The sequence below is a fragment of the Microcebus murinus genome, chromosome 24, assembly GCF_040939455.1.
Source record: "Microcebus murinus isolate Inina chromosome 24, M.murinus_Inina_mat1.0, whole genome shotgun sequence".
In the NCBI taxonomy this organism is placed as follows: Eukaryota; Metazoa; Chordata; class Mammalia; order Primates; family Cheirogaleidae; genus Microcebus; species Microcebus murinus.
Genome location: NC_134127.1, coordinates 11503128 through 11523107, shown reverse-complemented (window position 1 = coordinate 11523107; position 19980 = coordinate 11503128). Strand labels below are relative to the sequence as shown.

The window sequence follows — 19980 nt, the reverse complement described above, 5'->3', positions numbered from 1 at the left end:
GCTGTGAGATTGTAGCAGTACTGTTATATTTCTCAGTAGATAAGTCTTTCTCTTTTGCTCTTATTCCTTTCTGTAGGTAGCAGGTCCATATTTGAGAATTGAGAATTTTTCAGATTTTAAAAAACACGTGGTTTGGCAGTGTCTTACAAACTTAAACATATGCTATAGTTAGGATACAACCCAGCACCCCCACTGCTGGGGAAATGAAGTCACATGTCTGTATAAGATCTTGTCTGTGAGTGTTTGTAGTAGCTTTATTCATAATCATCAAAAGTTGGAAACAACCCATGTCTGTCAGCTGTTGATTGGATAAACAAATTGAGGTACATCCATATAATGGACTATTACTTAACAATGAAAAGGAACAAACTACTAATATATTCAGCAATATGGATGAACCTCAAAAATAATTATACTAAATAAAAGAAGCTGGACTCAGATGTTTATATATTATACAATTCCATTTATGTGACATTCCATGGAATAAAATATATAGGGACGGAAGTCAGATCAGTGATTGCCATGGAATGAGATTGGGGTAGGTGATTGATTTCATAGGGGTCGTTCTCCCCTTCCTCCCTTCTTGTCTTCTTTTTAATGTATTAAAAGGTTCCTCTGCAATGTGGTCTAAAAGGTGGTTTTCTTTTAAAATATAGATAGGTACACTTTGCAGAAAATCTCATTTGTTAACAACTTCCTAGTCCAGGGGTCCTCAAACTTTTTAAACAGGGGGCCAGTTCACTGTCCCTCAGACCGTTGGAGGGCCAGACTATACTTAAAAAATAACTATGGACAAATTCCTATGCACACTGCACATATCTTATTTTGAAGTAAAAAAACAAACAGACAAAAACACCTGTATGTGGCCCACGGGCCATAGTTTGAGGACGCGTGTCCTAGAGGAACACCTCTTTTGGCTTTTAGTATCTAACTTTAAAAAAATGTATGTATCTTGTAATATAACCTTTTTTTTGGCCAGTATGTATTAATTTTTATGTCCCAAATTTTAATACATTTTTAACAAAAATATTTTTCAGGGAAAAATCTTGAGTTTCATTCCAAATACAGTTGACAACATATCAGAAACAAGTATAAATGATTTAAAACCCTGCTGGCCAGGCGTGGTGGCTCACACCTGTAATCCTAGCACTCTGGGAGGCTGAGGCGGGTGGATTGCTCAAGGTCATGAGTTTGAAACCAGCCTGAGCAAGAGTGAGAACCCGTCTCTACTATAAATAGAAAGAAATTAATTGGCCAACTAATATATATAGAAAAAATGAGCTGGACATGGTGCCACATGCCTATAGTCCCAGCTACTCGGGAGGCTGAGGCAGCAGGATTGCTTGAGCCCAGGAGTTTGAGGTTGCTGTGAGCTAGGCTGATGCCATGGCACTCACTCTAGCCTGGGCAACAAAGTGAGACTGTGTCTCAAAAAAAAAAAAAAAAAAAAAAAAAAACCCCTGCTAAGTGAGGAAATGGCATGTGTGTCTTAGATGTTGCCGGGACTGAGAGAGGTCTATATTTATTGATTGCATTACACGTTTTTGTAGAGCCTTTATTAGACATGAGTGTTATATTGTGTTTTTGAAATGATTTAGGACATTGAGGTTTTTATGTTGATGTGTAATAGTTTTTATGATTTAAATATTATGATATAGGACAATATATTTGTATTTAGGGGAGTTTTACCTTTGAGATTTTATTCTCAGCTGCCCTTCAGGGGCAGAGGTCATTTCCATTTTCCTAAAGAATTGGAAAACTTTTCTCAAATAATAACCTCTTGGTTTATGTCTAATTGCATACTCAGGTGAGCTTTTTTCCTTAAAAGAAAACTTACAACAAAATAGAAATGTCTATAATTAAAGATCAGAATTAGTTAAAAAGTTACTTTCTTTTGGAAGAGCTGGTTTTTATTTAACTTCTAGTTAAAGCAATACCAAAAGTTTAGAATTGTTAACTAAGTAGAGAGTACGGGTTGGGTAAAATTGTTTTACTGCTTACTCTACAATTCCCAGGTACTACTATTTTTTAGCAGTTTAGTAGAGTTTTTCCTCAGATAATTTTATGTTTTTCCTTAAAGCCTAATTAGAGCAACATTAAGTCCATCTCAGAAAAACTTCTTACCAATTATTGAGAATTAAATACAGGATGAAAATTTGAGAGCTGAAATTTTAGAAGTCATTTAACCTCCACATTTTTCAGATGACACCACAATGAAGGCTACCTGAAGGGTAAAGTGATTTACCCGAGGCCACACAAGTAAATCAATGGCAGAGCTAGAACTCATTCGAGATCTTTTATCATTCATTCAATCCAGTATTTTTCCATGTGTTGCATGATGATGAAGTAGTTGTTTGGTATTTAGTAAGGAAAAAAAAAACACATTGAGTTTGGTAGTGCCAATTTTAAGAGTAAGAATATCAAAAGTAGTTTATTATGGTAAAAGATGACTTCTTATAAGGTCATTGAAAACACACTAAAGTTGATGGTCCAATAATAGTTTCAACTCTTCTGTCTGATGTTTTCTCTGCACTGTCCATATGGTAGTCACCAGCTACCTGTGCCTATCAAATACCTGAAATATGGCTAGTGTGACTGAGGAGCAGAAGTTTTATTTTTATATAATTTTAATTTATTAAAACGTAAGTAGCCACAGGGTGGGGGTGGCTACTATATTGGGCAGCATAGTTTAGAGATTACATTGGTAAAACACAGTCGATGTTTCATGTTAGCTAATGTTAGCTAGTTTAAAAGGTCAAAATTGTACGAGACAGTAGAAGGAAAGAATCTCTACCAGGAAAATACTCTGGTCAAGCCTAGAATTTGAAGGCCCCAAATTATTTAGAATGAATTAAGAATGAATGTGGAATGTTTAGTTTGGCGATGATTCTAGACTTAACTGATGGCATGGACTTTGAAGCCAGTATTTGAATGCATGGAAAGATTTGACAGGACTCAAAAGTAGGAAGAAGACATTGAGAGCTCTGATAACTTTGTAATTTTCCCCCAATTGTCCTGAAAATATCCTTAAAAGATCCTAGAAAGAAAAAAATAATTCAGATATATCCAGGGCCAATGTTTATATATAGTAGAATATCAGTCTTCTGAAAATTGCTTTTGGTGGAAGACCAAACCTTAGCTCTGATTAGATTACGTCCTGGTGCTTTAGCTAAATTCATTCTACAACCACCTAGCTGGTTCTGAATTTACAAAGCTGGTGAAAATACAATGGAATATGTCACCTAAATTAATATTTTATTTTTTATATAAATTGTCAGTTTAGCTACAAGAATCAATTCTTCCCTTAATTTGCTGGTACCTTGATGAGAAAATATCTATATCAGAATTATCAAATCATGATACCACTTAGCTCCCGCAATATGAGTCTCTACATTAACCTGATAATTGAGATTCTGGACTCAAGTCTTTGCATAGCCCTTCCCCTGAGATGCCTAATAAATTCAGGAATTAAGTAAAGCATTCTATGGGAAATGCAAATTATATTGATCATCTGAATAGATCCCAAGTGAATTTTCATCATTCCTAAAATTCCCATGGTCTAGTGGCCCTTGTTTGCAAGCTCATCTGCAAGTTCAAATGCATTAAAGCAGCTTTGTTGGTTAATTTAGGTTTGTTATATGAATATGTTTAATCTGTTTAAAGCTAGTAATTGTCATTGCTTTTTAAATTGTTTTGTTGCTATTATTATTTATTGCTCTTCTCTTTTGCTTACATTCCTTCCAAAGCTCAGATTTGGTTAGTTTTTGCTCACATATTAGCCGAGTTCACAATCTGACAGATAGTAGATAATACTCAGTGAAACCTTAGACAATTCATTTAATTGCCTTGGCATCAGTTTCATTAACTGTAAATGAATATGTTGCAGATGATCTCTTAGGGGAGTGGTTCTGAAATTGGGGGTGAAGTGACACAAAGAAGGGTGACTTTCACATGACATTCCCCTCCCTTTATATAATGCAAGGTGTTACAGATAGATGTATATTGCGCATGGTTTGAAAGTATATAAAAGTCAGAATTCTTTTTTAGTCATTAACTTTAACAATTTGTGATTTCCATGTTCATGATCTTTCCATGCTAGTCTATCTCAACAAAACCAAATGATTCATTTTTACAAAACTAAGTCTACTTTGATCCTGTAAGTTGCTGAAGAAAGGGACAAAGCCCTTAGAATGTCGAAATTGAGATAAGTCAATAATCATAACTTCTATTTAGTTTTCTTCATGTTTATTCACAAAGTAATTCTGCCTTTACACCGAGTAAAAGAGAAGTTGTTTCTGACTACCGTAGAGAAATACAAAAGGGAATTTTAATTTTAACCTCCATTCTGATAACATAGCTCTTCAACACATTAACTTGTATATCTGTGTATGTGTGTGTGTATCTATCTTTACATCTTTCATATCTTTAGTTATTTCACTAATAAGACAATTCAGACTTGGAAAGTAAACTTTGTGGTTTATTTTTTTATCCCACTTTATTCTAATAAAAAAATGTTTTAAACTACCTATTTTCTCTATTCCTGGCAGCTATTATCGTGACTATAATTGCCTAGTTTCCTTTCTGCTGATCTATTGCTAGTCTTTATCTGAATGTTATTAAAGAATATAAATGCTCCATAGAGCACCATAGTCTCAGCCAGAATATTTTCAGATTCTCAGCTAAAATGAAACAGAACTGGTGCTTTAGCTGTTAAGTAAGTAGCTCAGATTTGTTGTCAGAGTGTGTGAGGAGCTCTAAATTCATTACGTTAGTTGTTCCTGCGAGGTAGCATTTGAAAAATAGCTTCGGCTGTTTATAGATTGTGGTCCTTGGGCACCAGATAGTGGATGTTGGAATGTATTGCAGAAAAGCTGATTAAAGTACTAGGATCTCTAACAGTAAGAGTAGAAAGTCAATTGTAATACCTGTGGCTGACTCTGTTGGATGCACTTAAATATTTCCTTTTGAAAGCTTTGGTTTAATATCAGCTTTTCCAGGAGGAATAACATTTTTGCAAAAAATGTGCCTTTGGTGAAAATATCAATAAGGTATGCTTGATGAGAAGTTTATGGAGGTAGACTGGTTTGAACTTTGAGGACCCCAAATACTTTGCAGTTTTATTACCTCGCTTATTAGAGTCATGTTTCACTATGACTAAAATTTCGATAGTAGTAGCTTCTTTCAGTTCACAATTTTAATGTGTTTTTATTGTAAATCAAGGAATTTATACTTACTCTAAAATACACACTATGTCAGAATTTAGGTGTTTTTCTCCTTTTTTTTTTTTTTTTTTTTTAGTGGAGGGCACTTTCCAACAAAAGTTGCAAGAATAGCGTATGGAAATATTTTATATAATCATAAAACTTACAAATCTTTAAATATACTTTGTCCTCCCCTTGTTAAAATATTTCAGTAGTTCCTTATTGACTTTAAAACAAAGGACCTATTTCTTAGCTTAGGGAGCCATTCTTGATCTTTTCATTTCTTCTCTGCCCCATCTTTACCCATTCCCCTGCAAGTATCCTTCGCTTCATTGTGTAGAGAGCTGTTATGTCCCCCCCTTCTCTCTCTTTTTATTTTTGACTGGTTGCTTCCTCCTTAACCTGAGCATCACCTACCTACTCTTCCTTCAAAACTCTGCTTCAATTTCTCCTCTTCCAGAAAGGTTTCCTTGAACCACAACTCTGCCTCTTATTAATCTCATTTAGACTAGCCAGTAAGCTCTTTATAGCATTTCTTAAGGTATTTTTTCATACTCCACTGTAATTATTTGTTACTTATCTGTCTCCTTTAATAGAATAATAGTCCCTGCGGTCAGAGGTGATAGTGTCTTTTGGTTTAGAAACTGGCCTTTTGAATAAAGTTTGGTGAAAGAATGACTTCTAGAGATAAGTTTGTCTCATAACTTCTAGAGATAAGTTTCCTAACATTTGAGAGGATGGGTTATACCATTTCCTCACAAAGAGCTTTTAAAATCAACCCTAATTTTCATATGTTTAATAAAGGTAGGTCTTGGGCTTTGGGAAGGCAGGAGCCTAACTGGCTAGACAATATAATAATATAATTTTTATCCCATCAGTTAGCTAAATAATCTGAATTCTAATTTATGGGAAATTGTAAAGACCAACTCTGTAATCATGAAATTGTACATTCAAGCTTATATTTCTGAACCTATGACTTTACTGGTATACAGAATTCCCTTAGGAGAAAACAGATGTTTAACAGCTTTTTCCTCATTTGAAAATATCTGGTTATAGTTTCTAGATTTTAACCTAATCTAGAAGAAAGACAAAGCTAAAGAATCTTTGTTAATAAGGAGTTATAGACTTTAAACATGTGCTTGGTAGCTTTGAGGTGTCTTTGTAGTATTTGCGTCAATATTCTGCATTCTATAGCAAAATAGAAACAATATGTGAAGAAGCCCATATTTACATATAAGATTTAAAAAACCAATTTATTTTATAATACAATTATAACATTTTCATTTAATCCAAAATTTTATTTCTTATATATATACTTAATATTTGCTTTCATATAATTATTTGCTAAGACACTTTATATAATTATTTCTTTAGTAATACAGCAAACTGAGTCAGTGTATTATAGCTGAATCATAGTCCTGGCTGTTCTTTTTATTTATTGAAGGAACAAACGCTGTATTATTAACATTCCTTGTCCTTCAATTGAGCTTGCAAAAGAAACTTGTTTGTTAGATCTTAAAGACTCTATTACAGAGGGTTTGTAATTATATTTGTAGTTTCAGGCTGTGATATATTTTAAAAATCCATGGAAATCCGCGGAAAAATAGAATGGGGAAAAATTACTCACGTCGCAATAGTTGCATATCTGCTCATTTTCAGAGGCTCCCAACCTCCTTTTAAAAAATATTCTTAAGATTTATTGTTTGTTAAAATTTGGTATTGAGTTTGTTGTATAAAGCATAAAGATTACAGCACATTAGAATATTATTGCCATTTAAGAATGTATTCACTGTTTTGGTTTCTGGAGCGCTGCCTCTAAGAGGTTCATGGCATTTGGTACGTAGTTCACGTATTTCTAGTCTACAGACCTTCCCTATCGAGGCAAAGGCTTCATGGTTCTGATATTTGCATTTGCTACCGCTATAAAGCTCAACAATGGTAATTAATGGTTTTTAAAAAAAACTTTCCATGTCATTACAAATAAAACTTGAGTTTTTTGAAGCCTAGTAATTTGTACCTTTAAAGAGCCACATTATTTTGCTTTTGTCTCAGGATGTATTATGCTTCACAAGTATACTGTGACAGCCTGAATAGAAAAGGGGGGAGGGGACATTGTCTTCAGCTGGCATGCTGTTATCAGAGGGAATGTGTTTCTGGACACGAGATTTAGCATTCATTGGTTGTCTGGAGAAAGCTATTTCATCTGAGGATTGGACAAGAAGCTGCGTCAATTTGCTGCCCGTCTCCAAGGCACTGGTGATGCTGCCTTCACAAGCTGGCTAACGTCACGGCTCCATCACCCAGCGGGGTGTGGACTCTCTTTTTCTGTTCTTCTCTATTTAATTCTCTATTTGCTGCCTACTGCATTTCTTAATCTGTCTCCTGCCAAATGCTAACAGCATGATATTTTGCAATCATCTAGGTGAATACAAGAAAGACGAACTCCTAGAAGCTGCTAGGTAAGTGATTCCATTCATTTTAAGTGAGTATAATGCATGTAAGGGAGAAAAGGGGGAGGGCAGGTGGAAGACTATAAAAATTAAAACATGTTATTGTCTTGCTTGGATTTTATGCAATAATGCAGAGAAAGACCTATACTAAATCTTTGTGTACTTTATTTCCCATGATTAGTATATATAATGATAAAATCTTTCAATATGGTGATGATTATTTGGTTAATTTTATTTGAAACATTTCTTAAGGTACCTGCAAACCGTAGTTGCCCGGCTTTTCAAATGATATTTGTAGAGTATTTAAATGCCTATATCTTATTTTCCTCTGAAGATTTTTCTAGCAAAGCTTGAATGAGGGGCAGAAAGTAAATGTTTAAATCTTCATTTTTGTTGTTGTTGTTCTTGGTCATTTATAATTTAATTGATTAGCTCTTCACAGCATTTTGTATGTATTTTTTAACTCCAATGTTTTAGATCATTTTTATCAGAATAAAGTTTGTTTGTAATTAAGAGGATGACTTTATGCAGATAAATAAAACAAAAACGTAGAAAGCTACATTATCCAAGATATACCATTATATGATGATTAACAGGAATTAATTAGAAATACAGTAATTTAGTATTGCAAGAGATTTATTGTGATCCATATAAAAGAAATCAATCCAAACCCATATTATTTTTCACTCTTATGTGAAAAAATTATTTACAAATATTAATAAGAAGCTCTATAATTTTATAGGAATTGACTTACTACCTTTTTATAGGAGTGGTAATGAAGAAAAACTAATGGCTTTACTGACTCCTCTAAATGTGAATTGCCATGCCAGTGATGGGCGAAAGGTAAGTTATTTAAAATGTAATACCCTTCAATAATTTCTTTTTGCCTTGCAACAAAATTTTTTGAAGTTGGCATGTATATACACATATATGTATAGCTTCATGTATGTACAGACATATATATGGCTGTATTTTTACTGGCATCTTTTCACCATAAAATGAAATGCTGCTTTATCTGTTATTGGCAGTTCTGACATATTCATAGAGCTAGTGAAGCATGGATCTTAAGTAAGCCTTTTCTCTTAAATGTCAGATACTGAAAGTTGTTTGTTACATAGAACTGCAGCTTTGTTGGTGATTAAAAATTACAACACATATTATTTTCTGTTTATGGTAATGGGAATTGGAAATATTTGTTTATGTCCTATTTATCCATCTTTGTTAGGACATTTGCATTTTTGATTTCGTATTTGGCAGAGGAAGAAATGTGTTTGCTAGACACTAACACTTTTTCCATTAAAGCAGAGAAAATGTTGATGATTTTTTTAAATCTATATAACAGCCTTGCCTTTTTGTATTCTTTTTATTGGTTTAGGTTTTAATTGTGGGATATTGAAAGAAAATAGATTAAAATAGAAATATTTTGCATTAATATACAGTTGTCATAAATGTAGGGTAATATGTAAAAATGTACACCTGGCAGCTTCATTATCTGCTCTGTATTCCTGCTAACTATAGACTGAAATGTAATTCTTTACAGCCATTGGTAATTGCAAAGTTTTGCAGTGATTTACCTAATAGACATTGAAAAACAAAACACTCTGTACTGTAAAGTTTTTTTAAGATGACAGTTAATTTTTTTAATAGTAAAGGATAGCTTTTATATTTTAAAAACCTAAAATATTTTTAAAGATACACTGAAAATATTGAGGGAAATTTATCTTGTGCCTAGTATACAAAGAATGGATTCCTTTGAAATTCTTTATAGTGAAATGTTATGGCAAATATCAGAATGAATGGTACCTCTTAGAAATAATATTTTGCTTTTAAAAAATTACTTTTCTGTGAGTGATAATTTCATAGATCAAAATTACTCAGTTTTCCTTTAGTGCCTGCCTGCCTACTTTTTCCCCATTTTAATGAAATCCCAAAATACTGACAAGGAATTGAGTCCCTCAGAATATATGTAATTCGTTATTATAGATGGCTTGTATATTATGCCACATTTTTTAATGAGTGTTTAGTTTTTCTGCATAATTTTGGAAGAGATTTCTTCCATGGAAGATTAAATTACTCACATATATCAAGCTATAAACTAGCATAGATTTACTCAGCACTATTACTTACTTGTCGGAAGTGTTTTTAAATGGGAACTGCTCATTTTTCCTTCAGTTTTGAAGTTGCTTTGGGGAATTTAACACTCTTGTGTATACTTTGAGCTCCAAATTTTATTTGGATCATCTCAGCAGATAAAGCAACTTGTATCACTATGCAGAAAAGGTCCTTCTTATCTGTGGTTAAATGTAGCTATGGTTTTTAGACAGAGCTTGTTTAGAGCTTAGCCTAATTCAGTTTTCCATAGCTATTTTAATACTACAGAATTTATGTGAAATTACTATAGCAGGAGTCAATTTCTATGCCAGCTTTATTTTCCCTTTCTTACCCTTCTACCTTGACAGTCCCCTTTCTAGTGCAATAAATCACATTAAGGAGCATAATTGCTGATACTTGACAAATTATCTCTTCTTCCTGCTTCATACCTTACACAAATGTATAGAGCTCCTTTATTTTTCCTTCTCCCCACAGGAGGATATAGTATAGATTTCCTTTGGAATCAATATATTCCTCATCCAAATTCCTATGGCTTCTTTTCTGTTATTACTCTATGGCATTTACCACAGAGTTCCTTAAATTGTAGTTATTCATAAATATCTTTTTCTTCTGCTCCTCTGTTAGCTTTCTTTGTATATTGCACAGGACAAGTCTGGCACTTTGCATTTAGCAGAAGCTTAGGATATGACTCTGTTGTTCCCTGATAAACATAATTTTATCCTCTGAGTGAGAAAACCATCTGCACTCTTTTCCATTTAGAAAATTAAATCAGAAGTATATGAATTGGATATTTTATGTTTGCTATTATTATTACTAATATTCTGTTTATTTGGGGGTGATTATAACATGAAGGAGAACTGTATATTTTAAGGTGTAGAACATTTTTAAGAACACACCTCAAGTATTATTTTACTGAAGGATTCCTAACATATAAATAGGGCAATAAATTTCTAAAATGTGCTCTTGAACATTTTTAGATTATCAGTTTTTTAAAATTAAATTAGATAGAAAATGAAAAGTAGACTTAAACATTTATGAGGTTTTTAGTGCTTTGTATATACTATAGGAAATCATTTACAATTGTCTATCCATATGCAAAATGCAAATAAAATTTCATGATTAAGTTGAACTACACACACACACACACACATTTAGATACTCTTCGTTTATGTCACAGAGCAATTCTTATTAGATGTACCGGTTGCAGTAAAACCGTGAAGTGTTACTGTTCTGGGAGCTAGTGGAGATCAGGACAAGGTCCCTTAGTTATGACATTATCTTTTGTTTTCTTGCTGTTATTATCAAGAAAACAAGTTAAGCAAATCTAACTGCTAAATAAGGTGTCTTTGTCTTAGATATGCAGTCTTTTTTCAGAACATTTGCATGGATTTATTTAGAATTAGGAAGCCAGATTGTACATTAATGAGAGGATAAAGGTACTTTTTCATGTATAGTAAATCAGGCATGTAAAGTTTTTATTTCTTGAATTTCATTTTAGAACACAGTACAGAATCAAATCTTTTTTTAGAGGTTTCCTAAATGACTATATTAATGTGTAACTGAGCCCTTTTCTGTCTTAGTTTTTACTACAATTCCTGGTTGGTAAATTTTAAAAACCCATGGAAATGTTAATTTCATAATGTTTTTGGAAAGGAAATGTTCCTTATACTGTGCTTAGTAGGTGGAGAATTTGCCTACAGATATGTGGGGGTTTGAGACTTTAGTATTCCCTTTTTAATGTAATACGTGGGATTGTACAATGAGAGTATAAATTTTAAATACTCTCTTAATTCTATACTGTGACTTGATGATTATCTAATTAGGTAATATGTAAGTGGCTAATTTTTATATTTCCCACAGACAGTTATTTTTCTAACCCGTAGAATTTTGAAAGTAGTAAGATTTTACATAACTTATATTGTTATATTAGGCTTTTATTTTACATACAAATCAGAATTGGAGCTTGGCTAGTGTAGAAATTTTATTGTTTTTTTTTTCCTAAAAATGAAATGCAGAAGTTTTTTGTTCTAATATGCTACCTTTTTGTTGTTTTAAAATGCTACTTTCATACAATTATATATATGCTATACTGATGGCCACTTCAGAAACATAGTATAGATACAATTTATTCTTCTTTCTCCTCCCATTATGATTAGTTATAACATTCCACAGTTCCTTATGACAGTTAAGTGTAATCAGAACCTTAAAGTAGATTGTTTCCTTTCTAAAATTCTTTATTCCTATATTTTCAAACTTAGATTTCTTAACGTTTAATCTCCTTTTACAGTGTTTTTCTTTCTTCTTTTTTTTTTTTAATCACTATCAGATGCCTTCTTAGCAATTAGCAAAGTGTTCTGGCTTATTTGATATCTAAATTTAAGGTGGTAATAGTTTCTTGTTTTTTGTTATCAATTTTCATAAGCACACCTTTGTATAATAAATGAAAATAAATGTTTGAATACATCTCAAATTATTCCAACTCTCAATCCTCTTGAGAATATTTTTCATCCCTCTCTATGTTCTTCCCCTTCCTAACTGTCTTTATTCCCTTCCAAAACAAATGTCCTAAATTCATCCCCTCCTCATCAGAGGAAGCACTAGGTGGAGGTTAGGGATTACTGTACATATTCCTGAATAGGTACAATATGTATCTTTGCATACATCTAATACGTCTACTATTGCCATGGTTATATGTCACCAAAGAGTTGAAAGTAGTAATAGCCAATAGGTGCTTTTTAATAAAATACTCAGTATAATTTCAGATATTTTCAGGTTTCTTTCTGTTCTTTCATTCACCCAACCAATACTCAATACCTGCCATGTATAGGTCAGTGTGCCTAAGTGTCATGGGAGATAAATAAATATATAGCTAATTGTACTTGCTCACAAGGAGCTCATAAATTGTTACAATGATTAAGACATTATCCAGGATGTCCTTTTGCTCGGATACAGTTATAAAGTGCAGATTTAAGATGAGTTTTTTTTTTCTGGCCTTTTATTTTTAAAGCATTAGTATTTAGACATGTATACCTTTCTGTAAGAAACTGCAAATTTAGATGTGAACAGGCCTTTGAAGAGGCATGATTTAAATTTGGAAAAATTAACTGAAGGGTTTCTTTAAATGTCAAGTTGCTACTGTGTAAATATTTGCTTCTATAAAATCATTAATAATGAGTAAGAATCTGGGTACAGAGAAAAGTAAAAACTATTTGCAAATGGAGATCAATCAGAAATAAAGTAGAATTTAGCTCCATACCTTTGAAGACATTGTGAAAAAAGCGTGATATACTTGAGCAAGCAAATAGGCTGTGAGATCGGAGAGACTGGGTCCTATTCTTGGCTCTTCCATTTTCGGAGTGTGTGACTATAGCTCTAGACTTTTTAATTTAGTCATTCTTAAGTGGGAATAATCATACCCATTCCACAAGGCATTAAGATTAAGTGAAATAATGTGGTCAGTGTGCCTAGTACTGTTTATAGCACATAGAACTTCAGTAAATTAGATCCTTTGATAAATTTTTGGAGACTTTGGCGTCCTCAAACTTTTTAAACGGGGCCAGTTCACTGTCCCTCAGACCCTTGGAGGGCCGTTGGAGAGTACAGCGCGTATTCCACACATGCGCACTGTGTCGGCTGCTAAGCAGGACAGGCAACGGCAGCAAAAACACCTGGCGGGCCGGATAAATGTCCTTGGCGGGCCGCATGTGGCCCGTGGGCAGTAGTTTGAGGACTCCTGCCAGTGAGTTTGAACATATTTAGAATGGATACATGCTTTTGAGTATCCCAGTGTTCCCTACCTCCCCACTTAAATTGTCCTTATTATCCAAGTCCCAGGTGGCATTTGGATAAAATAAACTGTAGGTTACCGGGTAATCTATAAAACATTTAACTGAATTAATTTTTTAGGAGCTTGGACTTCCCCTCTCTCAACCCAGTATCACATTTAACAAATAAATTTGTTTAAATTAGCAGCTTATAAATTCAGAAATGTGTTCTTGAGATATATACCCATTTTTAAATACATACTGATTAAAAATTAATATCTGGCTGAAAACAATGCCATAAATTTGTTTGCATTCCATAAATCTCACCTGTTAAAGCACAAGGAAGATGTAGGATTAGTGTAATCTTGTAAATCTGTATTTAACTTTTAGGGTTATATGCATTTGTTGTATTGTAATATAAGTAGAATTTCTCATTCGTCTTGGTTAATAGCCCTCTCTCTGAATAAAACTATTCTCTAAATATCATGTCGACCAGGATTTGAACAACTTCAGCGTGATAGATTGTTACTTTGAAGACCTCTCAACGAACCATGCCTCTTATTATTCATGCCCTTGTCTAATATCCTCCCACTTGGACTTTGAGCTTAGCCTGGAACTACTTTGAGAAATAAGGCAGAAGTAATGCTGTGTCCTTTTCAGGACAAGTCCCTGAATTGGCCTGGAAACTGCTAGTTTCTTGCTTTTAGAATGTCCCTTCTTAGAACTCAATCGCCATTCTATGAGGTAGCCCAAGCAGCCAGGTGGAGAAGTCCATACGGAAAAGTGAGGCCTCTAACCGACAGACCCATGGGAACTCCCAGCTAAGCTAAATGACTCCACCCACGCATCCTAGATGTTCTAACCTTATCTGAGTTCCCAGTCCAACTCCAGGTGACATCAGTCATCGTAGCACCCTAGCTCATACCACATAGAGCAGAAGAACTGCCCAGGTAACTCACCATTGTTGGGGTGGTTTGTTATATAGTAGTAGCAGATAACTGAAATGCCTGAATATAAGAAAATAGAACTCAATGCTTATTATTTATTGGGCAAGAAAGAGTGCATCTTTTTTAGATGGATTGCTGAAAATGGATCTTCCTTCCGTAGCTACTTGGAAGAATAAGTGAGGGTTTTAAAATATATTCTCAAGTATATTTAGTTCTTTAGTTCAGTTATTTTGAATTAATATCTTACAATTAAGTTTTCTTTTCCTCCTCAAAATGCAAAAAATAAGTTTATGTGCATCTTTTGGGGTCATGGTATTGTGGGATAAAGCAGGAACTTGAAGCTAGAAGACCAAGTTTTAATTATTAGCTATGTAATCATGGCAAATTTTATTATATCTCTGAGTTCTCAAATTTTTTAGCCTAAAAAAAGTGAAGGGTTTGGGCCATATGAGCTCTAAAGTACCTTTCAACTCTAACATTTCAAGATTGTAATATATTTTGTCATTTACTTTTCAGTAGAGTTAGTGGTAATTATCAGTAATACAGAATTGAATTGCATGAGAGTCTATAACGTTACACTGGATGTACACTCATGATATCTAGAATAAAGTTATTGTAGTGCTCTTTTCCCCTTTAAGAAAGTGTTAGCATTACCTGGGGGCACATATCTGGCTCCCCCTGGCCTGTAGTGACCTTATCATCCTCTTCTGTTCTTGCCAAATCTTGGTAGATAAAAGGTCATACCATTTTTTAATTTCCAACTTTTATGGATCATAGTTCAGATGTTATCTGGGATTATAAGAAGGTCAAAATGCAGTAAGTTGGCATCAGGGAACTCTTCAAGTACTTTAGGTTTAATTATATATCTAATCAAATCACTTCTTTAGAGTACGTCTTGCTGAGCAATGCATGTCTTACTGTACTACAGAAATCCCTTAGAGCAAGTTTTCTTGCCTACTTATGTTGGGATATATTGTATAAAATCTTTATGCTTATGTATATTCATTTTGTTACAATAGGGATTGAAAATGTCTTCTTTATATTTCATTAGGGAATTGCTTCTACTAAAACAATCTTTATTTTGTCAAGCATGACATTTCTACTGGTAAGGGTAATTAGTATCCATGCCAACTGTGATGTTTCTCTCTTTGAGAAGGAATTTTTAGTAGAATGGGGCCACAGGGATAAAAAGTCTATTTTACCTATATTTGGCCACCCTCCTATCCTAGCTTTGGATTCTCCCACACTTACATCCAGAAGCACAAGCTTCCTGCAGTTTTCCATATTAGACTACTTGAGGGATTGGGAAGGTAGTATTAAATCATTTGTCTGTAAGATTCATTATTAAAATTTAGTTAGTGGCCAAATTACAAAATGACACTTCAGCATCTGCTTTAAAAATTGTTAGAATCTAAGTTTAAAGTGAGGTTTTTTTTTTTTTTTTTCTGCCTCTACAAGCAAACCAAACTTGCTATTAGTAGGGTATATTACAACGGTAGCAGTAGCTGGAAAAACATCCTTCTGGCAGAAGTGGCAAGGTAAAAGGAGTAGGAAGAAACATACAAGGTGGTTTCAGTGCTATTGTTAATGTCCTCATTCTTCAGTTCAATGGGATGGCAAGTAGTGGTGTTTTAGTATTATGCTTTATAACTTACACTTATGCGTCAAATATTACATGATAAAGATATTTAAAAATATCCCTATTATGACCATGATTTTTGTATACTCTTTGGCTTGAACAAACCGTTTAGTTAATATCATTTGATATAGTATTCTGCAAAAAGTTCTTAAATCCTTTAAATAAAGGGTAAACATTTAACACTTTTTACAGTGTAAAAAAGGCTTGCAAAGAGGTGCAAAGAGAAGGTGCAAAGAGAAGTCTGATTTCACAAAACTCTTCCAGCCTGATGAGAAGTAGCAAAAAAGAAAGTAACAAGTTAACCATAGACTTAAGAATTCAGAAATTATCTGTAACTTGAACTAGCATTTGTAAAACAGTTGTTTGGCCACAATATAAAACCAATGCAATTTTTAATTTCACTGTGTACTGGTTACCTGGTGTCCACATCAGCTTGGACTGTCATACCATTGACAGGGTACTTAAACCACGGAAACTTTTTTCTTACAGTTCTAGAGGCTGGGAAGTTCAAAATTAAGGTGCCAGCATGGTCAATTTCTGGTGAAGGCACTCTTCCTGACTGCTTTCTTGCTGTTTCCTCACATGGTAAAGAGAGAGAAAGCAAGCTGTCTGGAGTCCCTGCTTATAAGGCCACTAATCCCATCATGAGGTCCTTACCTTTATGACCTCATCTAAACCTTATTACCTCACAAAGACCGTCACACAGGAGTTTAGGGCTTCAACATATGAATTTTAAGGGGATACAAACATTCAGTCAATAATACCTAGCTATTTTGTGTCACTGCCTTTTTTTCCTTTTTATTAAAAAGAAGATTGGCCAGGCACAGTGGCTGATGCCTGTAATCCCAGCCCTTTGGGAGGCAAAGGCAGAAGGATCACTTCAGCCCAGGAGTTCAAGACCAGCCTGGGCAACATAGCAAGATCCCTGTCTCTACAAAAAATTTAAAAATTAGCCAGGGTTGGTGGCACATGCCTGTAATCCCAGCTACTTGTGAGACTGAGGCGGGAAGATCATTTGAGCCCAGGAGTTCAAGGCATCAGTAAGCTATGCTGGTGCCATCACACTCCAGCCTGGGTGGCAGAGTGAGACCCTGTCTCTAAAAAGAAAAAAAAAAGGAGAAGAAGAAAACCATTATTATTCAAGAGGCCTCCTACTTCTCTCTCTCTCTCTCTCTCTCTCTCTCACACACACACACACACATATACACCCCCATTCACTCACTCATCCATTCACTTACTCATTAAATTAAAATTATAAAAGGAAATTTCTGAAAGTATCAAAAATCTTCATAATATGCCTTTTAAAAGAATGTTTTCAGTTCTTAATAAGACATGTTCTTCTCTAAGAATGGCACCAATAGTAAAACTTTAGAAATACACTATAACTGCCATGCATAATCACTTGAAATGCATATTTGGGTAGCATTACAGTAAATTGGGGAATAGACTAATTCTAAATATAAAATGTTTCATATTTTAATTTTCCATTTATAAAGGTGCTTGAATTTATTAATAGTAGCATGATAATACCCTACTCTTGAATACCATAAAATGTCCATTAAAATCATCTAAATTCAGAGAGTGTTCAGTACCTGTCAGAACTCGGAGAGAAGGCTGTCAGCAGGGAACGGAACTAGAGATCTCTGCTCCTGTCTGCCTTTGCTGCCATATTCATATATGCAAACCCAGAAACAACAAGGATTTTATCACTGAAGGAACTCTGAGTTGGCAGCGTATCTCTAAAAGCATAGCGCTCTTAACCACATTAAAATCCGCTGAAGGAATTTGTCAGCCTCTCAGTATACAGTTAAAATGACTATCTGATGATCTAAGGTGGACTGCTTCCCTCTTGTGCAATCATTAAACACCGATCAGTGCAGTGTATGTATTTCCTTTTTCAAGAACAAGTCATCTATCTGTTGTACGTTACTTAGAATCTTTGATGCTTAGATATGAAAACCTAAGATTGCAAATGTTAGTTATGAAAAAGAATTCATGTGAGGTTTGGGTAGTGTGAAAACTTTTTGTCCTTAAAGTATAGAACATCAGGACCAAGAAACCTGGTTTACATAAAATCTACCAGCTGTTTCTCATTAGACAATGAAAAATTAATGTTGCACCTTGAGAGCATTAAGGATTTTTTTTTCATACAAATCCTATCAGAGGATGCTTAGAAACTCATTTTCATGTGCACATTTCAATTCTTCTGCTGATTCTGAGGCTGGAAGGGAGAAACACAAATTGCTGGCCGTTGGAAGAATCCCCCTGGAGATTCCACAATGATAATGTTACGTTAAAATTGAATTAAGTTGGCATTCAAAGCTTTATTCTCACAAAGAATACCCTATGAATTTTCTGTTCTCTCTTGTCTGCTCATTTCCTTTCCCCTCTTTCTCTTCCTAATACATACACTTGAAATAAAGATAGTCCTTTATATTTTCACTTTAAAAATAAATTTTTACTATTGAAGGCAGTTGAAGTACAGAAACCTTGTTTTATAAGATATTTCACACATTCTGTAAGTTTTCGAATGCCTCCTAAAAATGAATACATATGTTACTTTGGAAGAACATCCTCTCTGAGGCAATAAAATATCAATCTTTATTCTATCTCTGTTCATCTAATATAGGATTCATAGAATTCTAGAATTTCTTATTTGGAAGAGATTTTAAATGGCAACTAGTTCAACCTCCCAATACAATGTTAGAATCTTCACTGTGATAACTCTGACAGGTTGAAAGGGGGGGAGCCCACTGGTTTAGATCAGACCATATTTGGGTTTAGTGCTCTATTTAGGGTGTCACATTTTAAGAAGGCATATTGACCAACCAGACGGTGACCAAGAAGGTAGTCAGAAAATTATTCTATAAGAAGCAGTTGAAGCAGCTGGAGGGATTTAGTTCAAGAAGAGACCAAACGACTATCTGTTAGAAATATCTAGAAAAATTTTGTACTGGGAAGGAGGCAGAATAAATTATCCTGTCCAATTTTAATATTGTTATTCTTCTTTGTCCTGCTATACTTACTATTTTTAGGCAGCTTCTATTATTAAGGACTCCCACATTTATGGGACACTCATTCAATGGTATGGTTATACTGTCATTGATGGGATTTAATGTGTAGCGACCTCTGGATCAGAGAGCTAAAGTCATCAGAACCAAGGAGATTCCTGCCCACCAAGAGTAATTCTCCTTGCCACTCAGCCTTCCCAGCCCATTACTGAACATCCTGTCTAGAACCTGAGTGCCCAGCCAATGAGAAGAAGAAAGGCAGAATGAAAGTTCTGAAGTCCAAATGCTGGGATTCAACTCCTGACTGCTATTAACTTGCTGTATGAATCCCTTCTTCCTCACTTTCTCTATTTGATATACAGAGATAATAATAGTTTCTAGCTCAGGTAGTTGCTGTGTAAACAAGTTAATACGCATAAGGCACTTAGAACATTGCTTAGTACATAGAAAATGCTTTTATATCTTCTGTGTCATTTTACCTGAAGACAATTCTGTGAGGAAGCCAGTGCTATTATTGCCCATCTCCTTCCCCGCATTACAGAGATTGTGAATTAAAGACATATTAATACATTAAACAGTCTTAGATTGGAGTAGTGTCATGTTTATTAAAGGAAAGTGATAGTCCTGATGTGGTCTACTATGATGAGACCATATCTCTGCTTAGGTGTGTTTAGCTCTGTGCACTGTGCTTTAAAGAACCACTGATCAAGAGGCCCTGGACTAGAGGGGAAGACTCATAATGGAAGAGAAAACATTACTAAAAGAGGATCTAGTAATATATAATGTGTAGAAGAGACAAGTTAGAGGAGACATAGTTTTTGGGAAAGGAGTGAATAAAATCTTTTTGTTTCATCTC

At 34.3% G+C, this 19980-nt stretch overlaps 1 protein-coding gene across 2 annotated transcripts in view; it reads left to right on the top strand.

The window, feature by feature from the left end:
• TNKS (tankyrase) overlaps positions 1–19980 on the top strand; it is a 201589-nt gene that overhangs the window by 101722 nt on the left and 79887 nt on the right. For both annotated transcript variants that reach the window (XM_012739787.3, XM_012739786.3), the window contains 2 exons: positions 7624–7660; positions 8419–8494. In XM_012739787.3, the coding sequence (XP_012595241.1) occupies positions 7624–7660; positions 8419–8494 (113 nt within the window). The remainder of the gene's footprint in view (positions 1–7623; positions 7661–8418; positions 8495–19980) is intronic.